Genomic DNA, 23461 nt, shown 5'->3' with positions numbered 1-23461 from the left:
CCTATTGACTCTGTGTCTGTGCCTGACCATGAGAAGCCAAAGGCGCGGGGCCTTTCCGCGTTATGATAAGTCGGCGACTTCAAAGGATATTTCGCGATGATTTTTTACCTATAATTGAGTAGTAATATTGATAGTAATAATCTATAATGGAACCTGAGAAAATCTCATTATCATTTTCCCGCCGAAGATAATTCAACAAAATGAAAATGACCCAAGTTTGAAGTTAATTTGGCTAATTAGGCTTAGCGCTTTGGTACCGTAGCAGCCATTTTTGATGCTTCTTTATAATAATATTATTATTAAATCGCCGAGGCATTTGACCTATAGATTTTGGTATAATAGTCGGAATTTAATAAGAATAGGCCAAAAAAACTATAGCCCTAACTGTTCAGGATAAAAATAATTGACCAAAACCCGCGTCAAGATGGAAGAAACTAAAATCATATATCACATTGATGACGAAGATACGCCTTATTTAGTTAAACTTCCGATACCGCCAGACCGTGTTTCTTTGGGAGATTTTAAGAATGTTCTTAATAGACCCAATTACAAGTTCTTTTTTAAATCAATGGATGATGATTTTGGGTAAGTTTGAAGTTTTATCTGTCAAAAGTGAGACCTAAAACAACCCTTAAACGTTACCATTCTTTCCTGTATCTCTCTCACAGTGTGGTTAAAGAAGAGATTGTAGATGATGATGCTAAACTCCCTTGTTTTAATGGAAGAGTTGTTTCTTGGGTAAGTATTTAACAGATTACTTTAAATACAAATTTTAATCATTTGGATCACATTTAGTTGGTAACGGCAGAAGGGAGTAGCGTTTCTGATAGTACCTCTCAATGCACGGATACAATTTCTCAGCGTTCTGATATAAGACTGCCTTTAGAAAGAACTGTGGGAATCGGGGACAGTAGACCACCTTCTTTTCAGTAAGTTTTTTACTTTTTTCCATTCCTCATAAGTATTATTTAATGATTTTCCGTAATTATTGTAATTAAAAGTGGGTTTCTTTATAGCGCGACTGCATTAGATCATAGAGACGCTTTAGGGGACACTACTTGCACTGAAACTGAATCCGTGGTCAGCTCAAGAAGAGGTTTGTTTAGTTTAGTTTTAAACCCGCTTTGGCTTGGGCTTGGGCTTGATGCTATGGTTTTTTATTTGCATGATTTTTTTGTAAATAAAGTGAATATTATATTGTGTTTAGTGGTTATTAATTAATTACTTTTTTTAAAGTTAGTTTTGACATTAAATAGTTTAATTTATATTTTGGGCTTTGTATGATATGTTTTAATGCTTTAACATTAATTTTTTTGGGCACAATAAATTAATTGATTGTTTATGTTATTAAATTGTATTTGAAATTAATTTCTAATTGATTAATTAAATTAAGTATAGGATCTTTCCTATTTACGAGGCCGCCTTCGATAGTGGGATTTTTTTTAGTAGGATAGTAGTAAAAATAGTAGTATTTTTCCTAGATCAAAAAGCTAGACCGATGACGGAGAAAATGCTATGAACAGCTCTATTTGAATACTCATTAGGCATATTTCAGAAGCAACGTTTTCGTATGATTTTACTGTTTTAACAGTTTTTGATTATTTAACCTAATGTTCTCAGCGAAATTTCCCAAAAGAAATTCATTTTGTACTATTAATGCGCTCAAAATAACGAAGCATATGTCACCAAAGTGAACTTCCCCACATCTTGGCCTCTCAACTAGGTGTCTATAGTCGCCCTATTGTAAGGCCACTCCTAATCTCGTCTGTCTCTACACGGAAATCAGTAAACCCCATCTCTACTGGTCTCTGAAGTAGGCCACTACTGACGCATAGTTGAGCGGCCAGTGTAATAGTCCATGGTTCCATTTTGCTTGTTCATTCTCTACTGGCCTCTCAAGTAGGCCACTACTGACGCCTAGTTGAGCGGCCAGTGTAATAGTCCATGGTTCCACTTCGCTTGTTTATTCTCTACTGGCCTCTCAAGTAGGCCACTACTGACGCCTAGTTGAGAGGCCAGTGTAATAGTCCATGGTTCCACTTCGCTTGTTTATTCTCTACTGGCCTCTCAAGTAGGCCACTACTGACGCCTAGTTGAGAGGCCAGTGTAATAGTCCATGGTTCCACTTCGCTTGTTTGTTCTCTACTGGCCTCTCAAGTAGGCCACTACTGACGCCTAGTTGAGAGGCCAGTGTAATAGTCCATGGTTCCACTTCGCTTGTTTATTCTCTACTGGCCTCTCAAGTAGGCCACTACTAACGCCTAGTTGAGCGGCCAGTTCTTGTTTATTCTCTACTGGCCTCTCAAGTAGGCCACTACTGACGCCTAGTTGAGAGGCCAGTGTAATAGTCCATGGTTCCATATAGCTTGTTTATTCTCTACTGGCCTCTCAAGTAGGCCACTACTGACGCCTAGTTGAGAGGCCAGTGTAATAGTCCATGGTTCCATATAGCTTGTTTATTCTCTACTGGCCTCTCAAGTAGGCCACTACTGACGCCTAGTTGAGCGGCCAATGTAATAGTCCATGGTTCCATTTAGCTTGTTTATTCTCTACTGGCCTCTCAAGTAGGCCACTACTGACGCCTAGTTGAGAGGCCAGTGTAATAGTCCATGGTTCCATTTAGCTTGTTTATTCTCTACTGGCCTCTCAAGTAGGCCACTACTGACGCCTAGTTGAGAGGCCAGTGTAATAGTCCATGATTCCATTTAGCTTGTTTATTCTCTACTGGCCTCTCAAGTAGGCCACTACTGACGCCTAGTTGAGAGGCCAGTGTAATAGTCCATGATTCCATTTAGCTTGTTTATTCTCTACTGGCCTCTCAAGTAGGCCACTACTGACGCCAAGATGAGCGGCCTGACACTTAACCTAACCTAACCCAACCCAACCCAACCCAACCCAACCCAACCTAACCCAACCCAACCCAACCCAACCCAACCCAACCCAACCCAACCCAACCCAACCCAACCCAACCCAACCCAACCCAACCCAACCCAACCCAACCCAACCTAACCTAACCTAACCTAACCTAACCTAACCTAACCTAACCTAACCTAACCTAACCTAACCTAACCTAACCTAACCTAACCTAACCTAACCTAACCTAACCTAACCTAACCTAACCTAACCTAACCTAACCTAACCTAACCTAACCTAACCTAACCTAACCTAACCTAACCTAACCTAACCTAACCTAACCTAACCTAACCTAACCTAACCTAACCTAACCTAACCTAACCTAACCTAACCTAACCTAACCTAACCTAACCTAACCTAACCTAACCTAACCTAACCTAACCTAACCTAACCTAACCTAACCTAACCTAACCTAACCTAACCTAACCTAACCTAACCTAACCTATACTTATCTAGTTTGAACGTTAGGACATATCTGTACTGGCCTCGCAATTAGGCCACTTAGGACACCTAGTTTAAAGGCCAATGTGATGCTTCCATTTCGTTTTTAATATTTATTCACGAACGGCAAAGTAGCCGACGATAAAAACATAGATAAGAAACCCATGTATTGTCCCTAGTTTAATTTTGCGTGTTTATTCTCTACTGGCCTCTCAAGTAGGCCACTACAAACGCTTAGTTCAGAGGCGCGTGTAATTGTACACGGTTCCGTTTTGCATGTTTATTTTCTAATGGCCTCTCAAGTAGGCCACTACCAACGCCTACTTGAGAGGCCCGACATGGAATTTCACCCGCCTCGCCTAAACCTAACCTAACCTAACCTGGTCTAATCTCGTTTGAACGTAAGGGCATATCTGTACTGACCTCGCAATTAGGTTAAAAGCCAATGTATTATTCCAACATTTCGTTTTGCATGTTCATTCTGTACTGGCCTCGCAATTAGAACACTTAAAACGCCTTGTTAAAAGGCCAGTGCATTACCCCATTTTATTTTTCCTGTTTATTCACGAAAGGCTAAGTATGCGCCTCTTTACACGGAAAAAGACAGTAATATAGCAATGTTTTGGAAAAGGCGGCAATTTATGATTAGTGAGAAATAATTTGGAAAAGGCGGCAATTTATGGTTAGTCAGCAATATTTTGGAAAAGGCGGCAATTTATGGTTAGTCAGTAATATTTCAAAAAGGCGGAAATTTATGGTTAGTCAGCAATATTTTGGAAAAGGCGGCAATTTATGGTTAGTCGGCACAATGTAGCAATTCATACTACTTTCTCCATCATAGGTTCCGCTTTTCCTCGTAGGGGGAATACTACTATTTTTACTACCATCCTACTAAAAATTTTACCACTATGGAAAACGGCCTCTAAAATAGGAATGACCCTAAGTATATATTAAATTAAAAGTTGAAATATTAGAAAGGATATACAGTTAATTAAGATTGCTAATTTTAAATTAAACTTATCTAGTTAAACACGACACTTTTCTCTCTTTTCAACCTTAAAGGAAAAGTTCAGGTAATATAACATTTTACCTTAAAAGAACAGCCTTTTTTGTAAATATAAAAGGAATTAAATGATCTCTTATTACAAAATAATTAGCATTTAATTAGTCTTAAAAACAATTACTACTGCTCCATCCGCCATTGTATTAGTGGCGTCTGCTATCCCGAACCTCTTACCACGCCCCCTCTCTCAGCTTGTAAGAATTCAACCAATCCAGTTTGGGTAAGGGGTTCGGGCTAGCAGACGCCACTAAACCAATGGCGGATGGTTGCGGTAGTCCTTGACAGTTTTTAAGCCTAATTAAATGCTAATTATCATATTGTAATAAATAATAGATCATTTAATAATGATCTCTTATTACAAAATAATTAGCATTTAATTAGTCTTAAAAACAAGGACCATTGGTTTAGTGGCGTCTGCTATCCCGAACCTCTTACCACGCCCCCTCTCTCAGCTTGTAAGAATTCAACCAATCCCGTTTGGGTAAGGGGTTCTAGGTAGCAGACGCCACTAAAGCAATGGCGGATGGTCGCAATAGTCCTTGACAGTTTTTAAGCCTAATTAAATGCTAATTATCAAATTGTAATAAGATTATCAATTATCATTTAATATGTTTCCTTTTATATTTAGAAAAAGGCTGTTCTTTAAAGGTATAATGTAATTATGTTACCTGAACTTTTCTTTAACAGACTAAATTAAAATTAAACATTAGTTTAATTTAAACCAAGAAACAAAAGGTTTTGCACGAACTTAGTATCTAAAAGGGGGTCCCCTTTCATTCTTAGCAGCGCCTAAACTAAACTTTATTATCCCTCCCTAAATATAACTCTTCAGGCATCGGGTGGGTGACAGCTGTCTCTTTTATTTTATTTTCTTCCTTTATTCGATCCCCACTCTGTCTCTGTCATTCATGCTCTACTGTTAAACCCAGCTTGACAATCCATCCAATCATTGTTTTCCTTACTGTTCCTTGCACGTTCTTTTAAATTAAATTAAATTAAACTCTATTAAAATTAAATTTAAATGGGATGTTTAAATTTATTTTTAAATAATTTAAATAGTAAGTTAAAAATATATATATATATATATCTCTCTCTCTTTCTTTCACGCTTTCTAAAACAATTTATAATTATTATTTTGCGTGATTCTTCACAAGTTTTTTCTCTTTTTTTTTGGTTTTCTTTATTTCGTTTTGCTTTTTGCCTCTAACAAGATCGTCACGGTCACAGTCACAGACCAACGAAACATCGAGAGAAACACTATCACAATGATCGCGGTAAACTAAAAAAATTACCATCAATATTTCATTCTCTCTCTCTCCTAATAATATTTTTTGGCCTCCATCTCGCTAAATTTTATAATTTGAGCACGTTTATTAATATTAGTATTGTACTAACCAGTTTTAATTAACTCTAGCTAGATTAGTTTAGTTTAGTTTAATTAAATGAATTTTACACCCTAACCTAACTTAATTAACCCTTGTGGAGTAACCAAGAAGCCATATCTAGTTTACTAGGGAGAAGGTATAAATTCGAGTGCCACATTTCCTTCCAGCTTTATCTCCAGTCCATACGTATAGTAGGTCCGGAGTTAATCCCCCCCCCGCCTCTAAATTACAACCAGCATCGATCTCATTGGTTCTTGAAAACTCACGTCAGCGCGACGCGAATGAGTACGAAAATTGCAGTCATATTTTCCGACTGAGGATAGCGAAATATCCCGGCTTCCTTTTACGTCCCCCCCCCTTGTATTTTGAAAGGGGGACTGAGACTATGGCGCGTGAATACTTAGGCATCTTATACCTTCTCCCTAGTAAACTAGATATCACTTCTTGGAGTAACGTTAACCTTAAAACATATATATATATTTTTTTTTATGTTATAATTGTTAATTGGGTTTTAAATTTTAATTAATTAGTCGTATGTACGTGTAAACCTCCACATCCTTGTTGTTGCGGAGCGGCTCGTATTAATGGCCATAATAAACACGGTTATCCTAATGCAAGGGGGGATCGTCACCGTGGAGGTCACAGCTACGAATCTTCCTTAATGACTAGTGATATTGAAACTACGAGTTTCTTAGATTCAGAAGATGATACTAGCAGGTTAATATTCATTTATTACAGCTAGTTTTTTTACTAAAACGTTTATAATTGAAAAAGAATATCTACAACGACTGAGGAAACTAGTGTATCGAGAGTTCACGCACGCCATCGAAGGCGTAGGAGAAAACATAGAATGCCACCTATGAGTAGAGTAAGAACTTAACGAACTCGGTTCTGTTTCCAAACTAACTAATGTACTAATTAATTTAAAAAAAAATAGGCCTCTTCCATTAGCAGTATTACAGATTCAACCATGTCACTAAATATCATCACCGTTACATTGAATTTGGGTTAGATTTTTTTAAATTATTTCATAAACACCAGTGGTGTGCGAGTCCCGTTTTTTCGGTTTCGAGCCGAGTCCGAGTATCGAAACTAATTTCTTATCGAGTATCGATCGAGCCGAGTCTCAAAAATACTTTCGAGTATCGAGTATTTAGATAGGTCCCAAATTTTGGTTCTTTTGAGTAATTATCGAGTCTCAAATATTGACTTGTCGAGTAGCAATTTTGTAAATTTCTTGAAAATAACGAACGAAGATGTTCAATTATCTAATATCGAACTAGTTCAAAAAGATTGTTAGTGATCAATTAAACATTGAAAAGGTGATTTTCAAAATAAATGATCATGAACTCATCGTCTGCTATAGTTGTAAGCCTTGGACTCGAGTATTTAAGATGGTAAAAAGCTACTCGAATCTGTCTCGAGTACCTCAATGTGTTGTTATCGAGTATCGAGTCGAGTACTCGGCTCGATACTCGAACCGAGTACTCGAACTTAACGAGTACTCGCACACCCCTGATAAACACCCCCAATATGGCAGCCATAAAACTAATGAAAACGCTTTATTCTTTTAGATACGGTAAACTTTTTAGGTATTAGTATAGTAGGGCAATCAAATAAAGGAGGAGACGGTGGAATCTACGTTGGGTCCATAATGAAAGGGTAAAAAGAAAATAAAAACAAAATGGCGGCCAGGTGAAAGTTAAATAAATTTAAAACATCTTGGACTTGTAAACTTCAGAGGGGCCGTGGCTTTGGATGGAAGAATCGAACCTGGTGATATGATATTACAAGTTAATGATATCAATTTTGAAAATATGAGCAACGATGACGCAGTTAGAGTTTTAAGAGAGGCAGTTCAAAAACCGGGGTATAAAATTAATCATAGGTTGTCCAAGAACTTAATTAAAACTAATTACGGAGATTAATTTTCATCGTAGACCCATCAAGCTGGTGGTAGCCAAATGTTGGGATCCTAATCCCAAAGGTTACTTCACAATTCCTAGAATGGAACCGGTTAGACCTATAGATCCCGGAGCTTGGGTGGCTCATACCGAAGCGGCACGAGGTATAGCCTAAATATTCCGGCCTAGATAAAGAATAATAATTTATCATCTGCGGCATGATAAATTTGATCATATCAAATTTTTTAAAAATATTTTTGGCTAATGAATTCAATAGATTGTTAACCAAAAAAAAAAAAGTTGTTCTAGCATGAATACTTCCCACGTTTTTTTTGTTTTTCTTTCATTTCTACGGTGATCGCTTGCCATCCCGAATTTGTAGGTAGTGGCTGCGCTAATCCGGGCTGTTTTTCCCCGCACACAGCCAGCGATTACCCCCTGCGTCCTCCGTCAGTCAGCACCCTGACTTCCACCAGTTCTTCCATTACAAGTTCCATTCCCGAGTCTGACAGTGAGTTTTAAATAACTGCCCCAAAACTTTTTATTTATTAAAATAAAAGCATTAAGGCGGGCGCCTATCACTAATTAGTAATTAGGCCTATTGATCAATATTTAAAGCGTTAAAATTAATTAATTAATACATTCTTAAATATTATTTACGTTTCACACAAAAATATACTTGGAAAGATGAGTTAAATATATATATTGAAATTTAGATGTACTCCCTAAATTGTTTTACCATCCTCTTGTTTGAATGCGAAATACCCTAATTTTAATTTATTCCTTAAAATATTAATTACTCAGCGCAAAATTAATTAATTAATTAATTAACTTACGATTTTTCTTTGTTTACTTAATCGTTTATCAAGGGCAATTTCAAGAAATTCCTTTAACTTTGGAAACTGATATGCTAACGATTGTTAAGGCCATGGCTTCGACAGAATCGGGTTTAGATATTCGTGACAGAATGTGGTTGAAAATTACTATTCCCAACGCCTTCATAGGGGTGGATGTAGTAGACTGGTTGTACACTCACGTACAAGGTTTCCAAGATAGAAGGGAAGCCAGGAAATACGCCACGCAGTTACTAAAAGCTGGTTATATACGACATACTGTTAACAAAATAACCTTTTCCGAACAATGCTATTACGTTTTTGGAGATTTGTGTGGCAGTAAGTAGACGCTTTAAGTTGTTTTATACGCGTAGGTGTAGCTGGGAAAATAGGTTTTATTGGTCTTATTAGGCTTGGGGGGGGGGGGGGAATAGGTCTTATTAGGCTTGGGGGGGGGGGAATAGGTCTTATTAGGCTTGGAGGGGAAAATAGGTCTTATTAGGCTTGGAGGGGAAAATAGGTCTTATTAGGCTTGGAGGGGAAAATAGGTCTTATTAGGCTTGGAGGGGAAAATAGGTCTTATTAGGCTTGGAGGGGAAAATAGGTCTTGTTAGGCTTGGGCGGAAAAATAGGTCTTATTAGGCTTGGGCGGAAAAATATATCTTGTTAGGCTTGGGCGGAAAAATAGATCTTGTTAGGCTTAGGCGGAAAAATAGGTCTTATAAGGCTTAGGCGGACAAATAGGTCTTGTTAGGCTTAGGCGGACAAATAGGTCTTATTAGGCTTAGGCGGACAAATAGGTCTTGTTAGGCTTAGGCGGAAAAATAGGTCTTATTAGGCCTAGGCGGACAAATAGGTCTTATTAGGCTTAGGCGGAAAAATAGGTCTTATTAGGCTTAGGCGGAAAAATAGGTCTTATTAGGCTTAGGCGGAAAAATAGGTCTTATTAGGCTTAGGCGGACAAATAGGTCTTGTTAGGCTTGGGCGGAAAAATAGGTCTTGTTAGGCTTGGGTGGACAAATAGATCTTGTTAGGCTTGGGCGGAAAAATAGATCTTGTTAGGCTTGGGCGGACAAATAGATCTTGTTAGGCTTAAGCATGAAAAGACCTAATTTGACTTGAAATCTTATTAGATATGGCGTCTCTAAAAATGAATGACGACGATACAGTTAGCGAAGTTGATAGAGATACACTAGGGCCTCTTCCTCCTCCATCAACTCAACCAACTTGGAGTAGCAGCCAAGTATCTTACTCGGGAAGTTACATCCCTCCGACTGGCTTTATCCCAATGCCATTTGGTTTTAGCAAAGACATGGTCAACTACGGGTCATTTGGTCGCGAGGGTGGTGGCAGTTTGCATAGTGGTTCCGGTAAGATAATGCAATAATTTGAAACCTTAAACCTAGGTGTTAAACCTTTGTCTAACCCTAAATAGGTTTTTCAGGTGGAAGTAGTAATGGTATGGTAGATCCATTGAAAGATAAAGAGACTAAAATAGGTAGCCCAGCGGGTAGTGATTCCGAAGTGGCTAGCCAACGTAGCGCCATTCATTTGGGGAATAATCAAGCGGTCATGGTGGGAAGTCTTCAGGGTATTTGTGGCTCGGCTCCCATTATGCCTCCAAACTCTTCTCAACAACAACAACAACAACAAACTGGGAATGTGCAAGGTATAGGGATTGTGGGTTCGGGAATTCACGGTTCTAGCCGCGGAGCCCCCAACAGCGCGTTGGATGGACGACATAGTAGCAGCAGTGGCCACAGTGGGAGCAGTCAAAATTCAGCCGAAGGACAGCTAGAAACTGCGCCCTCCGAACAAGCCGGTAGTAGTAGGAAATCTTTTAAAATGGCTATGGGGAATCCTTGCGAATTTTATGTTGATGTGATGTAATGACTTGTAAGATAATTAATTATTCTTAATTAAAAAGAAAGGGGCAATTTGATTCATAAATACTTAAAATTTGGGAAAGTTAATAATAAGATTATATAATTATAGTTAGATTATATCAATTTCTACGTTATGTTGTAAATAATAAGTTGTTTTTGGCCACCAGACTTGATTCTTATAAGCATGGACTTATAATTTCTTTTCTCTGATTAGAAAAAGATTTAATTTATTTTTTGTTTGGATTATTTTTGATAAATATATCAGTATTTTTAGATTTAATCCAAAATGGCCACCATTTATGATTACGAAACGACTATGACTAAGCATTTTTGACTGTTAATTTAGGCCATCCAAAATGGCGGCCGTGACTCAGTGACAAAGTATTTTCCATTGCCAAGGCTTAACGTTGAAGCTAATTGTAGGCCAAATCTTAAAAAAAAAAAATATCCAAATACCTGAAACGACTATGACTAAGCATTTTTGACTGCAGTTATTGTTAATTTAGGCCATCCAAAATGGCGACCGTGACTCAGTGACGAAGTATTTTCCATTGCCAAGGCTTAACGTTGAAGCTAATTGTAGGCCAAATCTAAATTTACTGGGGCGTAAATACAAAACAGATGGTGTCCATTTGGGGTCAAATATCTAAAACCTACCTTTATAGATTAAAAACTACGATACTTTATTGCTGATTGTGCTCAGTGCTGGCAACAAACTTATTACGATTTTTTTCCCCGGTACTCAACTGTTTATTTTCTTATTCTTAATTAAGCCACGTTTAGGCTTAATAATAAGTGCCAACCAATTTTTGCACTTGTGGCATGAATTTATAGCATGACAGCGAAATTTTGCTTCCAAAAATAATTTTTTTCGCGCTATATGAAGCATGACGTCATATGCCTTAATTAATTCTCTCTTGATTTTTTTTTTGCATGAAATTGTAAATAATTTCGTATGAAATAAAATTTATGTAAAGAAAATACAAATGCATGGCTGTGGACATTAAATTAAAATTGGTGTTCATATAATAAACAACTTCAAAAAAAAAAAAATGTTAATCCGTTTCATTGTTTTTTTTGTTTATTCCCCTAACCCTCCCTAAAAAACAAACATAAACAAACAACTACATACCTTAGAAGACGAAGAATATCATTTCATAGACAAGGGTGTCGTTTAATAAACCTCCGTCACTCACAAATGATTGAAATTGAAATTGAACACTTGCCCCATCCTTGTTAATTATTCCTAATTTCATCATTAGTTAATTAATTAATTATCACCTCCCCCAGACTGACTGACTGACTGCTTGACCTCTGACCCCCCCTCTCTTGCTACCGAAAGTCGACCTCCCCCCCCAAACAACATTACAAGGGATTATGATAATGAAAGAAACACAATTTTTGTAACGATCGAGTAAATGAAAATTAATTAAATTATTGTATAATTAAAAAAAAGAAATTAAATGGAATATATCATCAGTATGGCCTAAAAAAATGATAAATTCACGATGAGAGCTGATCTGATCTAGATAGACCAATTTTAAATTTTTGGTCTACTAGGCCTATTAATAATGTCAGTAGACTCATCGTGAAATATTATTAGTTGGTCCTAAACTGAACTGAACTGAACTAAGGTAAAAATTGTCCCCCCCCATATAAGTCCTGTATTTAATTTAATTTAGTTTTTTAATTGTGTTTTATATATTATATTATTACGCTCCATTTTCAACGTTTTATAATTAAAAAAAAGGGGTTAATAGAGTGCTGTCAGAAGCGCCGGTGTGACGTCACCCATGCTGTTTTCCCATAAAGAAAAAACGGTAACTGTCATGGCCGCCCATTGCTAAGGCAGACTCGTGACGTTTAACCTTGGATCTGACATCACAACTGACGGCACTCTATTGTCTGAATATTTCCTTGTTTTTTCCCCCAGAAATTAAAATATGTGCCTGTTTTTTAATGTAATTTTGTTTTGTATGACATCTCTAGTCAAATTTTGTTTATTACTTTTAACACTCAATCTAAAAAACAAACAACACAAATAAATAATAACAACAACGGAGATTGTGTAATAAGCCTATTAATTTATAAATCATTTTTTATATACTTTTATATGTTAAGTGTTTAACGTTTAATTACAGTTAATTAATCTAACCAACCCCTTAATTGTTTACTCTATAATTAATCTATTATTAATTAGTATTGTTTGTTTATTTGTGTGTGTGATTTAAAGAAAATCCCATAATCTAATGCAGGCGAATTTTATTAATTAATTTTCTGTATCATTATAACTTTTTTAATTTTTATTTTTATTTTTCTTTCACGATAAATTCTAATTTTGTAGTTTTTTTATAATTATAAGTAGGTAGACAATTTTGAATTTTTATAAATTCATCGGACTTTTTTTAAAGAATGGGTCTCCGAACAATTTATCTTATCGAAGATTAAAAAAAAAATAATAATTAAATAATTAAAAAAAAAGGGTAAAAAATTTAATGAAGCGTCAATGGCCAAAATAATGTATTTTTTGTGACAAAAAAAAAAAGAAAAAAATGTTTTGTCCTCCGTCAAAAGAAAGAATTTTTGGATATAAATACCGGGATGGGGGAAAAAAAAAATAAATTTGATGTCTTTTTTCATAAAAATAAAACGGGGGAAAAAAAAAAAAAACGAAATTAAAAATAATTTTAGAAGAGAAATTTTGTTTCAATTTTTTTCTTATCTATAAATTAGGCTTAAATATAATTAATAATTAATTAAAAAACAAACCTAATTAATAAACCAACCTAAAATAAAAATACTACTAGTAACTACAATTTTCGGTAATTAAAAAATAAAATTCATTAATTAAGAATTAGAATTGATAATAGACCGGGTGGGACGGAAAAACATGATCGTAAATTAAATAATTATTTGAAAGAGTTAATTACTTAATTAATTAATTAATTAACTTACAGCGTTTTCCCCTTTAAATGAAGGGAAAACGATGCGAGTTAATTGATTAGAGCCGAGATCAGATCCAATCATAGACTAGAGATTTGTGGCGGCTTCATAATCGCCTGAACGTGTAGAATTAAAGAGAAACGTTTTGAGAAAGATTCAATTGATTAATTAGCCTTATTCCTGATCAGCGCCATCTACCCATAGCGGTGACTTTGAGAACTACAGTAAGCGGCAAGCCAATCAGATATCGTTAAAATCTGGTGACGTCATTTTTGGTGAGACCCGAGAGTGCCAGTCAGTGACGTCACCAGATTTTAGCGACATCTGATTGGCTTGCCGCTTACAGTAGTTCTCAAAGTCGCCGCTATGGGTAGGTGGCGCTGATCAGGAATAAGGCTAATTAATTAGACTATTAAATAAAGTAGATGTACCTGAAATTTCATGGGATCTTTAGGAAAAGACGTTAGAACAACGTCAACCATCGAAAAAAGGGACAAAACTTGAGTATAACCACCGGATTTTCCTCTTTTCCATTGTAAGATTAAGCGAGGAACTCCCATTTGTTTTTCAAATTGAGCGTTGAAAATATCCAATTTCTAAGCAAACATTTTAATTAAACTTAAATTCCGCGCAACATTTTACAACGCAAACAACAAAACCCATGTCTTACGTCGCAATAAATCCTTTTGACAACACCCATTTTAATAATCAAAACATCGAAGGAATGATCCATAACTGTCATAACCATAGCTTTTTCGTGCAAAGGACCGCAAGCTTTAACGAAAGCCGCTAAAAACAACTCGCAACTCATTTCGTGAACTCGTCTAGCGTTTAATTTCTTTTGATTGCAATGTGTTGCGCATCTTTGCAAGTCTTGATCGGATTTGCTAGTTACTTTTCCGATCTCTACATTGTCACAGTAAAGTCGTTTAAATTAAGAAAGTAATTCTTTAACTTAAGTAAGATGTAAGAACGCGTACTTAATGCGGCCGCTAATAATCTGTGCACGATGATATCAGGGTAACGTCGAATAGGCGAAGTGAAATGCGTATATAAAGGAACATTTAGAGCGTAATGACGAAATTTATAGGGATCTGATACCCATCCGGCGCAAAAATACGTCGCGGGCTATTGAAATATTGCGTAAATAAATGAATGCATTCATCATCACGTATTTATGTAGGGTTCATACAACTTTTGGAACATTTTGCTTAATTACTCGGCCCCTGTTTGCTGTAACCCCAAGTATTTAGTATAGTTAGAAAGGGGACAAATAGGACTATAAATTACTCGAAGGACATCGCCGTATCTCTAATAGAACCAGAGTTATGAGCCTCCAAAGACCAAAGTTGCGTGTAATTAAGTCCATGTTAATCCAATGGAGCGAATGTTAATGAACATTTTGCTTAATTACTCGGCCCCTGTTTACTGTAACCCCAAGTATTTACTACCGTTGGAAAGCGGACAAATAGGACTATAAATTACTCGAAGGACATCGCCGTATCTCTAATAGAACTAGAGTTACGAGTCTCCAAGACCAAAGTTGCGTGTAATTAAGGCCATGTTAATAACAACAGGAGTGGTTTTTTATGGTTAGAGCAACACCTTCAGAGCAAACTCACTCGAAAATCCCAAATTTCCCTGAATTTAACTAAAAATTGTAAATTTCCCCGAGTTTTCCAGGTTTGTATGAACCCTGATATAAATCATTCGTACTTTCATCGGTTTTGACAATAGCTGCGTTAAAACTGAAACTCTGCCTTCTGACATGATATCGTCACCCATGTAACGAGACAAACTCTCCTGTAAAGCCCCGGCGCTTGAAGAATCTAAGAAAATCCCCATAGATTCGCATAAAGCAACGACATCGTCCATCATTTTAGTTTGGGGAGGTTCGTGACTCCTTAAGAAAGCTTTTTGCGGGAAACTATGGTAGATTTTTCGTGCCACAGCCATATTGGCCAAGAGCATCAATTCCTCGATCATCCTGTTACTATCCTTCAAATCGTGAATCGAATAACCGGAAGGCAATCCCGTTTCCTGATCCAACACGAACTGGAGTTTCACTTGGTCTAAACGAAGTGCTCCGTCTTGGAATCTCTTTCTGCGTAAATTTGCAGCGATTTTCTGCAAATTCTGAACTCTATCGTTGATTTCTTTGATAGAGTATCCACCAGTTATCTCGGGTAGTTCGTTAGTTTGAAACTCTTTATTGGGGTTTTCTATCATATCCTAAATGGTTTTACGTCTGTCGTTAGACAATGAAACGATAGTACCAGGGAGCCCAGACAATAATTTCAATTCCTTATAGGAAATATAGGAATTTCTTTCGGAATTAGCCTTATTCCTGATCAGCGCCACCTACCCATAGCGGCGACTTTGAGAACTACTGTAAGCGGCAAGCCAATCAGATGTCGCTAAAATCTGGTGACGTCACTGACTAACACTCTCGGGTCTTACCAAAAATGACGTCACCAGATTTTAGCGACATCTGATTGGCTTGCCGCTTACAGTAATTCTTAAAGTCACCGCTATGGGTAGGTGGCGCTGATCAGGAATAAGGCTAATTATAGAATTTTATAGGAAAATATACGATTAAAAATGCTCATATATAATATTATTTTTGCTTAAACGATGTAGAAAAATCTTAAGAAATAATTGGATTTTACTTTGAAAAGAGGAACTTTAAATTTTGATACATTTCCCAAACTAAGTCAAAAATATGAACCATTATATGACCTTTCATGAAATCATAAAATAATATAGGACAGGTTCAGAAATATGGGACCGCTAGGCTCCCTGCGATGCTTTGATGGTGATGGATGAATGGGGAAGACTTACTTGAGCGTGTTCGTAACTTAATTTTACGCAAGATCTAATGACAGTTTTGCCAAACCATTCGTCTAAAATTTTCCCCTCGGAAGTCATTTTCCAAACAACGGAAAAGGTTAATCTATCTGTACCGGGGTTTAAACTGCAAAGTTCTTCGCATAGTAATCTGGGTAACATTGGCACAACCTAATTTTTGGTGTTTCAATTGTAAATTACTCACAACAGTTACCGCCAGATACTAAAAAGGACAATTAACCCTAATTCAATTTACTTTTTGTACTAAATAAACGCTAGTGGCTCTTTTAGAAGCCTCTTCATCGAGGTTCGTATCCTCTTTAACGAAATACGATACGTCGGCGATATGTACGCCAACTTCAAAGACATTTTCACTCACAACCTTACAAGATATGGCGTCATCAAGATCACGGGCCGTTTTAGGGTCAATTGTGAATACGCATTCATCGCGAAAGTCTCGCCTTGTTTTAATTTCACACTGAAATATACGTGTTTTCAAAGTTTGGAACCAAGTTTTGAAGTTTGGGAAGCGGGGGCGTAGACAGGGCCGGTAATAAGACTTGTGTCCAGTGACCCCTCCTTTGACTGGAAATAAATATATATAGGACACTGTCCACTGGAGTGTCCAAAAATACTGTATGTTTCGAAACTTAATTTAAAGTCAAGCTATCAAAACTTCGGAAAAAAATGTATTGGTCAATTGTCCAGTGACCTCCTTAGTTTTTTGATAAAAAAAATTATGGGACACTTTCGAATTTTATTGGACAATGTCCAGTGTCCTGTGCTTAGGTTCGGAAAAATTTATTGCTCAATTGTTCAGTGACCCCCTTAGTTAAAAAAAGTGGGGCATTATCAAATTTTATTGGACAATGTCCAGTGTCCTGCGCCTATTTCCGGCCCTGGGCCGCCGCGTAGACGGTAATTACCTCTGGAATTATAAATGGTAAATTTTGCGGTAGATCTTTCAAAACATTCGGTTGAAACTCTCTAAAATCTACATCGTGTTCCATAAGAATTCCTTCAGTCTCGGGTTCAATTTCACCCGCTTCTCCTAAACTACGAGCTAATCTACCCTTCGCGAACATTGAATCTTCCGCCCATTCGGTAATTCTCGCGATAAATAAGGTTGTAGCGTAATCACCGGGACGTTCAAAGAAGCCTTAATTAACAAATAAATTGATTGATTGAACAATCCATAGAAATGATAGAGAGAAAATGAAAGAAAACAATCGTCACACCCTTTGGGCAATCTTCCAATGGAACCATAATTCTCGGTAACCGATAATCGGCTGGAGAAAATAGGGCCCAATTTGGGTTTCTATCTTGTAATAGTTTAATACGGCCCATTGCAACTCTCGAATGAACTTTCTCAATGATATAAACAACCTTTTCGCGAATGATTACAATAAAACGTTAAAAAGTAAATTTTTTTAAAGGAAAAGTTCGGGTAACGTAACATTATAATACCCCTCTCTAAATATAAAAGGAATTAAATATTAAAAAGAAATAAATAAATAAATAATCTCTTATTACAAAATAATTAGCATTCAATTAGTCTTAAAAATAATCAAGGACAACTGCGCCATCCACCAATGCTTAAGTGGCGTCTGCATATTTAGAAAAAGGCCGTTCTTTTAAGGTATAATGTCATGTTACGTGGACTTTTCCTTTAATTAAACGAACCTTTCCAGTCTTTTGAACGAACTTTCCACTAGTAGGCAACGACAAAATATCATAAATAGTAAAATTATGGTGCTGCAATCCATTTTGTGACTTGACAACCGACTGTTGTTGTTGTCGACTTTGAAAATTCGGAGTTTGATTATTAACACTTTTAACGGCTTTAGGGGGTTGACTCCCTTGTTGCGAGTTGGTATTGTGGTCATCAAACTTGATAGGTGCGGGTTTATCACGTTGATTATTTACATCCAAGGGTGGTTTATTTTCGCCACCAAAATCTTGTTTATTTTTCTTCTTTCGTTTGCGATTGCGTTTTTTCTTGCCCTTTATATTACCCTGTTCAGCTTGATCCGCTCCCGAGGAGGGTAATTGGTTTGTGGATGGATTCGAATCACCATTAACATTTTCAGCCCCACTGGATTCGGGCAGGTCCAATTGGCACTTGTTAGACGCGCAACCTTCGCTTTCATCAGGTACTTCCGTTGGTGACGGTTTCCAAGTGGACATGGACATATTTACAGTATTCGTAACTTTATGTACATCGGCTAGTTTTTGTTCCAGCCCCGTCACGGGTTCATTATCATTGTCGGAAGAGGAACTATAATTAACGGCTTCTTCTAAGGCCAAGGAAATTGAAACTGGATCAGAGGGTTGGATGGTAGAAACCTCATCCGGAGGATTATTGGATTCGGGTTCTGCTTCCTGTTGGGGTTGGGGTTGTTGAGGTAATTGGTCGAGGACCAAGTAAGCGTCAACTACGTTATCCTCTCCGGAATTATTATTATACACGTCTTGTTGCGTAGCGAAAAAGGCCGCTTCTTCCGCCGCCTCTTCGGCGTACTGGCTCGAATTGCTATCACCCCCAACGGATGGGGAATATTCCTCTTCGCTAAGCTCATCAGGGGCTACGGCCTTACTGGATTCATCAGCGCTATCTACATCATCCGAATCGTTATTTCTACCATTATCATCAGTGGAACCAAAACGAGGAATCTCAAAATCGTCCAGTCGAAGTAAATCTTCGGGGGTAACGATCCATCTGGGACCGTCGTCGTTATCCATAGTCCATGTGTCAATTACGACTGGTGCGTCATTCGATTTTAGTTCAACATTTTGGTTACTAGCGGAACTTTTATCATCATTATTATCGTCGTTAGAGTTTAAATTTAAATCTGCTAATTTATTCGTAGAGGCTATAAGATTATCTTTAACTACACTATCTAATAACGAAGAAGAGGATGGGGATATATTTTCAACATCTAAGGAAGCGTGGACAATTGGCGAGGATTTTTTTGTCGAGGCAATATTTGAAGAATCTGGTGGTTGGTCTTGACCACCATTATTCGAAGACGTAGACGTAGTTGCCCTCGGTTCGGAGGGATTAGTGGAATTACTGTTTTCTTCACCTTCGCCGTCATCTTTTTTCTTACGGCGTTGACGTGCTTTGTTATTCTTTCGTTTCATTTTAACTTCTTTACAAAAATCGTCGATTTGTTGTCTTAAATCGGCCACGCCTAAGATTTCAACCGTATCGGGCATTCTAGGTCCGTAATTTTGATCCCAACCACTACATTCGAGCATTTCATTTTCCCCCAAATCTAAGTCAGAGTCAAGTTCTTCATATTCGTCATTACAAGCTGCAGCAGCGGCTGAAGCCCCAACTGCTTCTTCTTGTTCGACAACTACTTCTTCTTCTTCAATGGGGTAATTAAAAGACGCGACAGGTGGTTCGTCAAAAATACTATGACCTTTACGTTCCTCGTATTCTTTAATATTTTCCCACATAATCTAAATTGCGTTCGTATTTGTTAAATAAGTACAAAACTGACCAATGGATGGTGGAAACCAGGTTTCATACAAAGTCACGTACACGTGGTTTGTCAGGGTTCGGACGAAATTTTTATATTGAAATTCCCTGACTTTTACACCAGCTTATCCCTGACCAAATTTTGCCAATATCCCTGACCATTTTATGGTGTTCAGTTGTTCACCAAAGCCCACTTCATAATTACACCTGGGCCCATATTTAGCATTGCTCGAAGCACGGTTTGATATACTAAACGAAATCCCTGACCCATCCCCGACTTTTTAGGAAGAAACTTTAAATCCCTGACTTATACCTGACGGATTGTCCCATTTTTCAAATCCCTGACTAATCCAGGTTCCGTACGAACCCTGTTTGTATGAACCCTGAAAACCCCGGGTTAAGTAAGTAAGCCATGATCGTACTTTCCACTCTTCCACAGGGCCGAGCCGAACGGCCACTACGTCGCCGTTAAGGGCACGGTTTCTATCACGTAGGCCTGAAAGATAGATGTCCATTGCCCCTTCCTACAGAGAGAGAGATGGAAGGAAACAAAAAGAAACATCCCCAAAAAAATAGATAAGCTTGTAAAACGAGACTGATAGCGTTTTTTGAGGAAATGGCCAGTGGCTATGAACTGAATTGTTAATATTTTTTTAGAGCACATAGAGGGTTAACTTGAAACTTTTAAATTCCCCGTACTCGCTTAGAAACGTTAGAATTTGAAATTTCGGGATGAAGGGTTAATCTGAAAATTAATAGTTAAGATAACTATACCGCAGTTTAACTTTTAAAAAGCTTTGGGGGATAAAATTAAGAAGCAAACGTTGTTAATTAAAACAATATAATTAAAAAAGGGGGAGTGAAATTGCGGATGAATTCCGTGATATAACGTCAATAAAATTATAAAACATCTCTAAACTAAAATACACAGATGAAGATTAGAAATTACAGCCGGGGTTAAAGCGCAAAACAAATCAAAAATGTACAAAGAAAAATAAATAAATAAAACTGGGAGGGAACTCTTTTTTTAAATCAGTGTCGATCTAATTTGAATTGATTGATAAATATTTTCTTTTTTTCTTTTTTTAAAATCAAAATTTGGGTGGAGTATCACTCAGCCTCTGTCCATATTTCCAATGAATCATGGATGGTAAAAAACATTAAATAATGGTTTGGTAATAATTTGGGAACTTGGTGGTAAGTTTTTGTCATAAATTACAAAAACAGAAAGACACTGAAAAAGAGAGCTACCGAGGATTACCGGCGCACTAATGTAGGCATCCTCGTAGTTTCTGGGATTTATTCTCAGAACACCCTAAAAACAAATTTGACATTTTCAAAACTCTCAATTCAAATTTGAGAGGAGATAATTTTCAAGTTCTACCTCGAGAACTTCTCCCTTTTTTAAACCCTGTTGAACCTCGCACAATGGCAAGTACACGTCAAACTACAGATAAAAATTATTGAAGGAAATAAGTTTTCGAACCCATGGAAAGTTACAATTACAACAGCGAGGTTAAACTCTGCCCCCTTGCCTCTCAAGATCGAGATAGATACAACAGTGACTATTGTTTTTCATTTATTTATTTCTGTTAAGAGGGGGGTAAAGTTCATCTATGTTCTTAATTTGGTTCTAAGCTGATTTTAACTCAGTGTCCAGTAAAACCAGGAATACACGTAGCCAATAGGAATTATAGTGTGGCAAGCCATTTTCTCAACGTATGTAGGCGGATTTTGTGGGCTAGACTATAATTAAATATGACCAGAAGGGGATAATAGAAGAAGGATGACACTCTGTATTCTCTTAATACTTTAGTTATGTAACATGACTCTTCCCGGGCTTATATCCCCATTTTGTTTGCTTTCCTATTCAACAAACTTCAGATGGGCATCGCACCATGGGGTAAATTCTATAACTGTTTGGTATTTACTAAATCCCCAGAAATCAACCCACAAACCTTGATTGTCTTCACGTGGGACAAAACGAGGGGCTAATCACTGTCAAAGTTCCTGTACACCGATTACGGACTACTCGTAATTATTTTTGCACTGACAAGGGCGAAGCTTCTAAAGATGACGCGTCATCAATTTAGTACAACCAAAGGTACAGCCTTGTACACCGATTACACTGAGTGACAAGCCCCTCGGGAAAAAAATCTGCACAAGCGCATGCGCATTGCAAATAGTTAAACGCTAATAGAGTAATGATGAGGGAACTATTTATCGCGTATGTGATTTAGTAACCTTCTTATAATAAATGTTCTGAGGTTTGGAATTGGAAGAAGAAAGACCTCAGAATTATGAATAATGACAGACAAACTCATGCCCGGCCCACAAAAGTCGATATAGTAATTAACATGGGAGATATAGGCACAATAATTCCTATTAACTGTATATTCATGGTAAAACTGAGAAAGAACAACTGGCCACCACAAGAAATTGAAGATAGTAGAGAAAGAGGGGAAAGGGCAGAGTCTAACTTTGTGACTTGAGAGAAAAAAGGCCTACTTTTGATTGTTGTTGGCTAAAAGGTCTGCCATTTGATGCCCTGTGTTGCCTACAACTATTATCTAAACAATTTTAGAAGTATTTTAGTTTTTGGGACGCAAATAGTGCTAAAAATTTCAATTTGAATCTATGATTAACCTCTAGAAGTGGTAGGAGAAAGAGTAGAGTAAGAACCATGAGTGCTTTTGACTCTTTTACTCATGGTTGGAGTTTGACTGGTAGTAACACTGCCCAAAGATGTGGAGTTATCAGATTCTGACCTAAATTCGCATTTAAACAAAAAACCTTGCAATTTAAAACAAACTAGAAAAACCACTTTTTCTATGTTAGTGTGTTAGACAGTTCACTAACCATGCACATCTATGTGCTGCGTGTTGAATTCTTAGACCGTAAGGTACTAAATAACCCTTTTCGGGTAGAGAGTCCGAACTTCTACGAAATCTATCCTTAACTCGTTTTGTTTTGGTAACAGTTGCCTCGGAAGATTGAGACTGAGAGGAAGAACTAGAACTAGATTTCCCGATACTTCGCGAATGGAGGTAGTTATATCTACGTGTAGTTTCGCACAAAGAATCGCTAGCCGAAAGTCTCTGCCTTAAGGGGATTTTACTGCGAGTTCCCGAAAATTTTTTAGATTGGCTGAAACTATTATCAGCAGAATTTTGACGAAAAAGACCGGGTGTAGAGGAATGACTAGGGGTACTAGGATTGGATGAAGGGCTAGTTGTCGCGCTTTGAACTAAACGTTTCGTATCCCTCCTTTTTGTTTTAACACGCGCGCCTTTGGAAGAACAACTGTCGTCACCGCTATCGTTCAAATCAATTTGATTAATTTGTTCATTAACTTTGTCAATCAAATCTTCTGTTTCGCCTAATTTCCACGCAGATTCTGCCATCGTCCAACTTATCTCACATGATGAATTATTTATGCCCGACACGTTAAGACGATAATTATTTTGAAATTACGTAACAAAACGCTCACAAATATATCCCAAACCCCAAAAACCCGAAAGGCTGTAGCCTGTTCGTTCGCTAAGCCTTGGTTGGCTTAGTCAACTTAGTTAAGTTAGTGGTTAGTAAATAGTTAATACTTAAACAAAACTTACAAGACGCCGACTAGATAACTCGATCTGTATACTTTTTGAAATAATTATCAAATTCAAGATTTCACAAATATCCTTCACAAATTCACAAACACTCGCGTCAAATTTCACCACCTTTCGTAAAATCGCAAAAAAGCCACTCACAAAA

General features: G+C 37.2%; 2 protein-coding genes across 11 annotated transcripts; one reads left to right on the top strand and one right to left on the bottom strand.

Moving 5' to 3' along the window:
- The first annotated feature begins 17 nt into the window (after nucleotides 1-17).
- Nucleotides 18-12925, top strand: LOC149709866 (segment polarity protein dishevelled homolog DVL-1-like). Of its 7 annotated transcripts, XM_089858085.1 has the most exons (16): nucleotides 18-585; nucleotides 669-738; nucleotides 796-929; nucleotides 1017-1096; nucleotides 5629-5691; nucleotides 6333-6519; nucleotides 6577-6670; nucleotides 6740-6809; nucleotides 7377-7464; nucleotides 7544-7672; nucleotides 7743-7870; nucleotides 8062-8217; nucleotides 8576-8878; nucleotides 9673-9909; nucleotides 9975-10361; nucleotides 11563-12925. In XM_089858085.1, the coding sequence occupies exons 1-16, from the start codon at nucleotides 425-427 to the stop codon at nucleotides 11601-11603; spliced, it is 2328 nt and encodes a 775-aa protein (XP_089714211.1). In that variant the 5' UTR covers nucleotides 18-424; the 3' UTR covers nucleotides 11604-12925. The 7 variants fall into 7 exon arrangements, with proteins under 7 accessions (XP_089714211.1, XP_089714214.1, XP_089714212.1 ...); XM_089858088.1 differs by lacking the exon at nucleotides 11563-12925 and having other exon boundaries at nucleotides 8131-8217; nucleotides 9975-11020; XM_089858086.1 differs by lacking the exon at nucleotides 11563-12925 and having other exon boundaries at nucleotides 8089-8217; nucleotides 9975-11020.
- Nucleotides 12671-23461, bottom strand: Dis3l2 (Dis3 like 3'-5' exoribonuclease 2). 4 transcript variants are annotated; one of them, XM_089858066.1, is made up of 16 exons: nucleotides 23317-23461; nucleotides 22349-22470; nucleotides 22211-22272; nucleotides 21087-21149; nucleotides 20964-21017; nucleotides 20125-20226; nucleotides 17899-19683; nucleotides 17454-17601; nucleotides 17142-17374; nucleotides 16472-16693; nucleotides 16210-16386; nucleotides 15085-15600; nucleotides 14349-14496; nucleotides 14039-14274; nucleotides 13800-13964; nucleotides 12671-13484 (listed from the first exon to the last, which is right to left on the bottom strand). In XM_089858066.1, the coding sequence occupies exons 2-16, from the start codon at nucleotides 22410-22412 to the stop codon at nucleotides 13449-13451; spliced, it is 4011 nt and encodes a 1336-aa protein (XP_089714192.1). In that variant the 5' UTR covers nucleotides 22413-22470; nucleotides 23317-23461; the 3' UTR covers nucleotides 12671-13448. The 4 variants fall into 4 exon arrangements, with proteins under 4 accessions (XP_089714192.1, XP_089714187.1, XP_089714184.1 ...); XM_089858061.1 differs by having other exon boundaries at nucleotides 12671-13539; nucleotides 13772-13964; nucleotides 22562-23423; XM_089858058.1 differs by having other exon boundaries at nucleotides 22562-23422.

Source organism: Phalangium opilio, unplaced genomic scaffold, assembly GCF_054372755.1.
Source record: "Phalangium opilio isolate 3A_F unplaced genomic scaffold, DU_Popi_V2 ptg000011l_1, whole genome shotgun sequence".
In the NCBI taxonomy this organism is placed as follows: Eukaryota; Metazoa; Arthropoda; class Arachnida; order Opiliones; family Phalangiidae; genus Phalangium; species Phalangium opilio.
The sequence above is the reverse complement of the archived record's forward strand: the minus strand, read 5'-3'. Positions and strand labels throughout refer to the sequence as shown.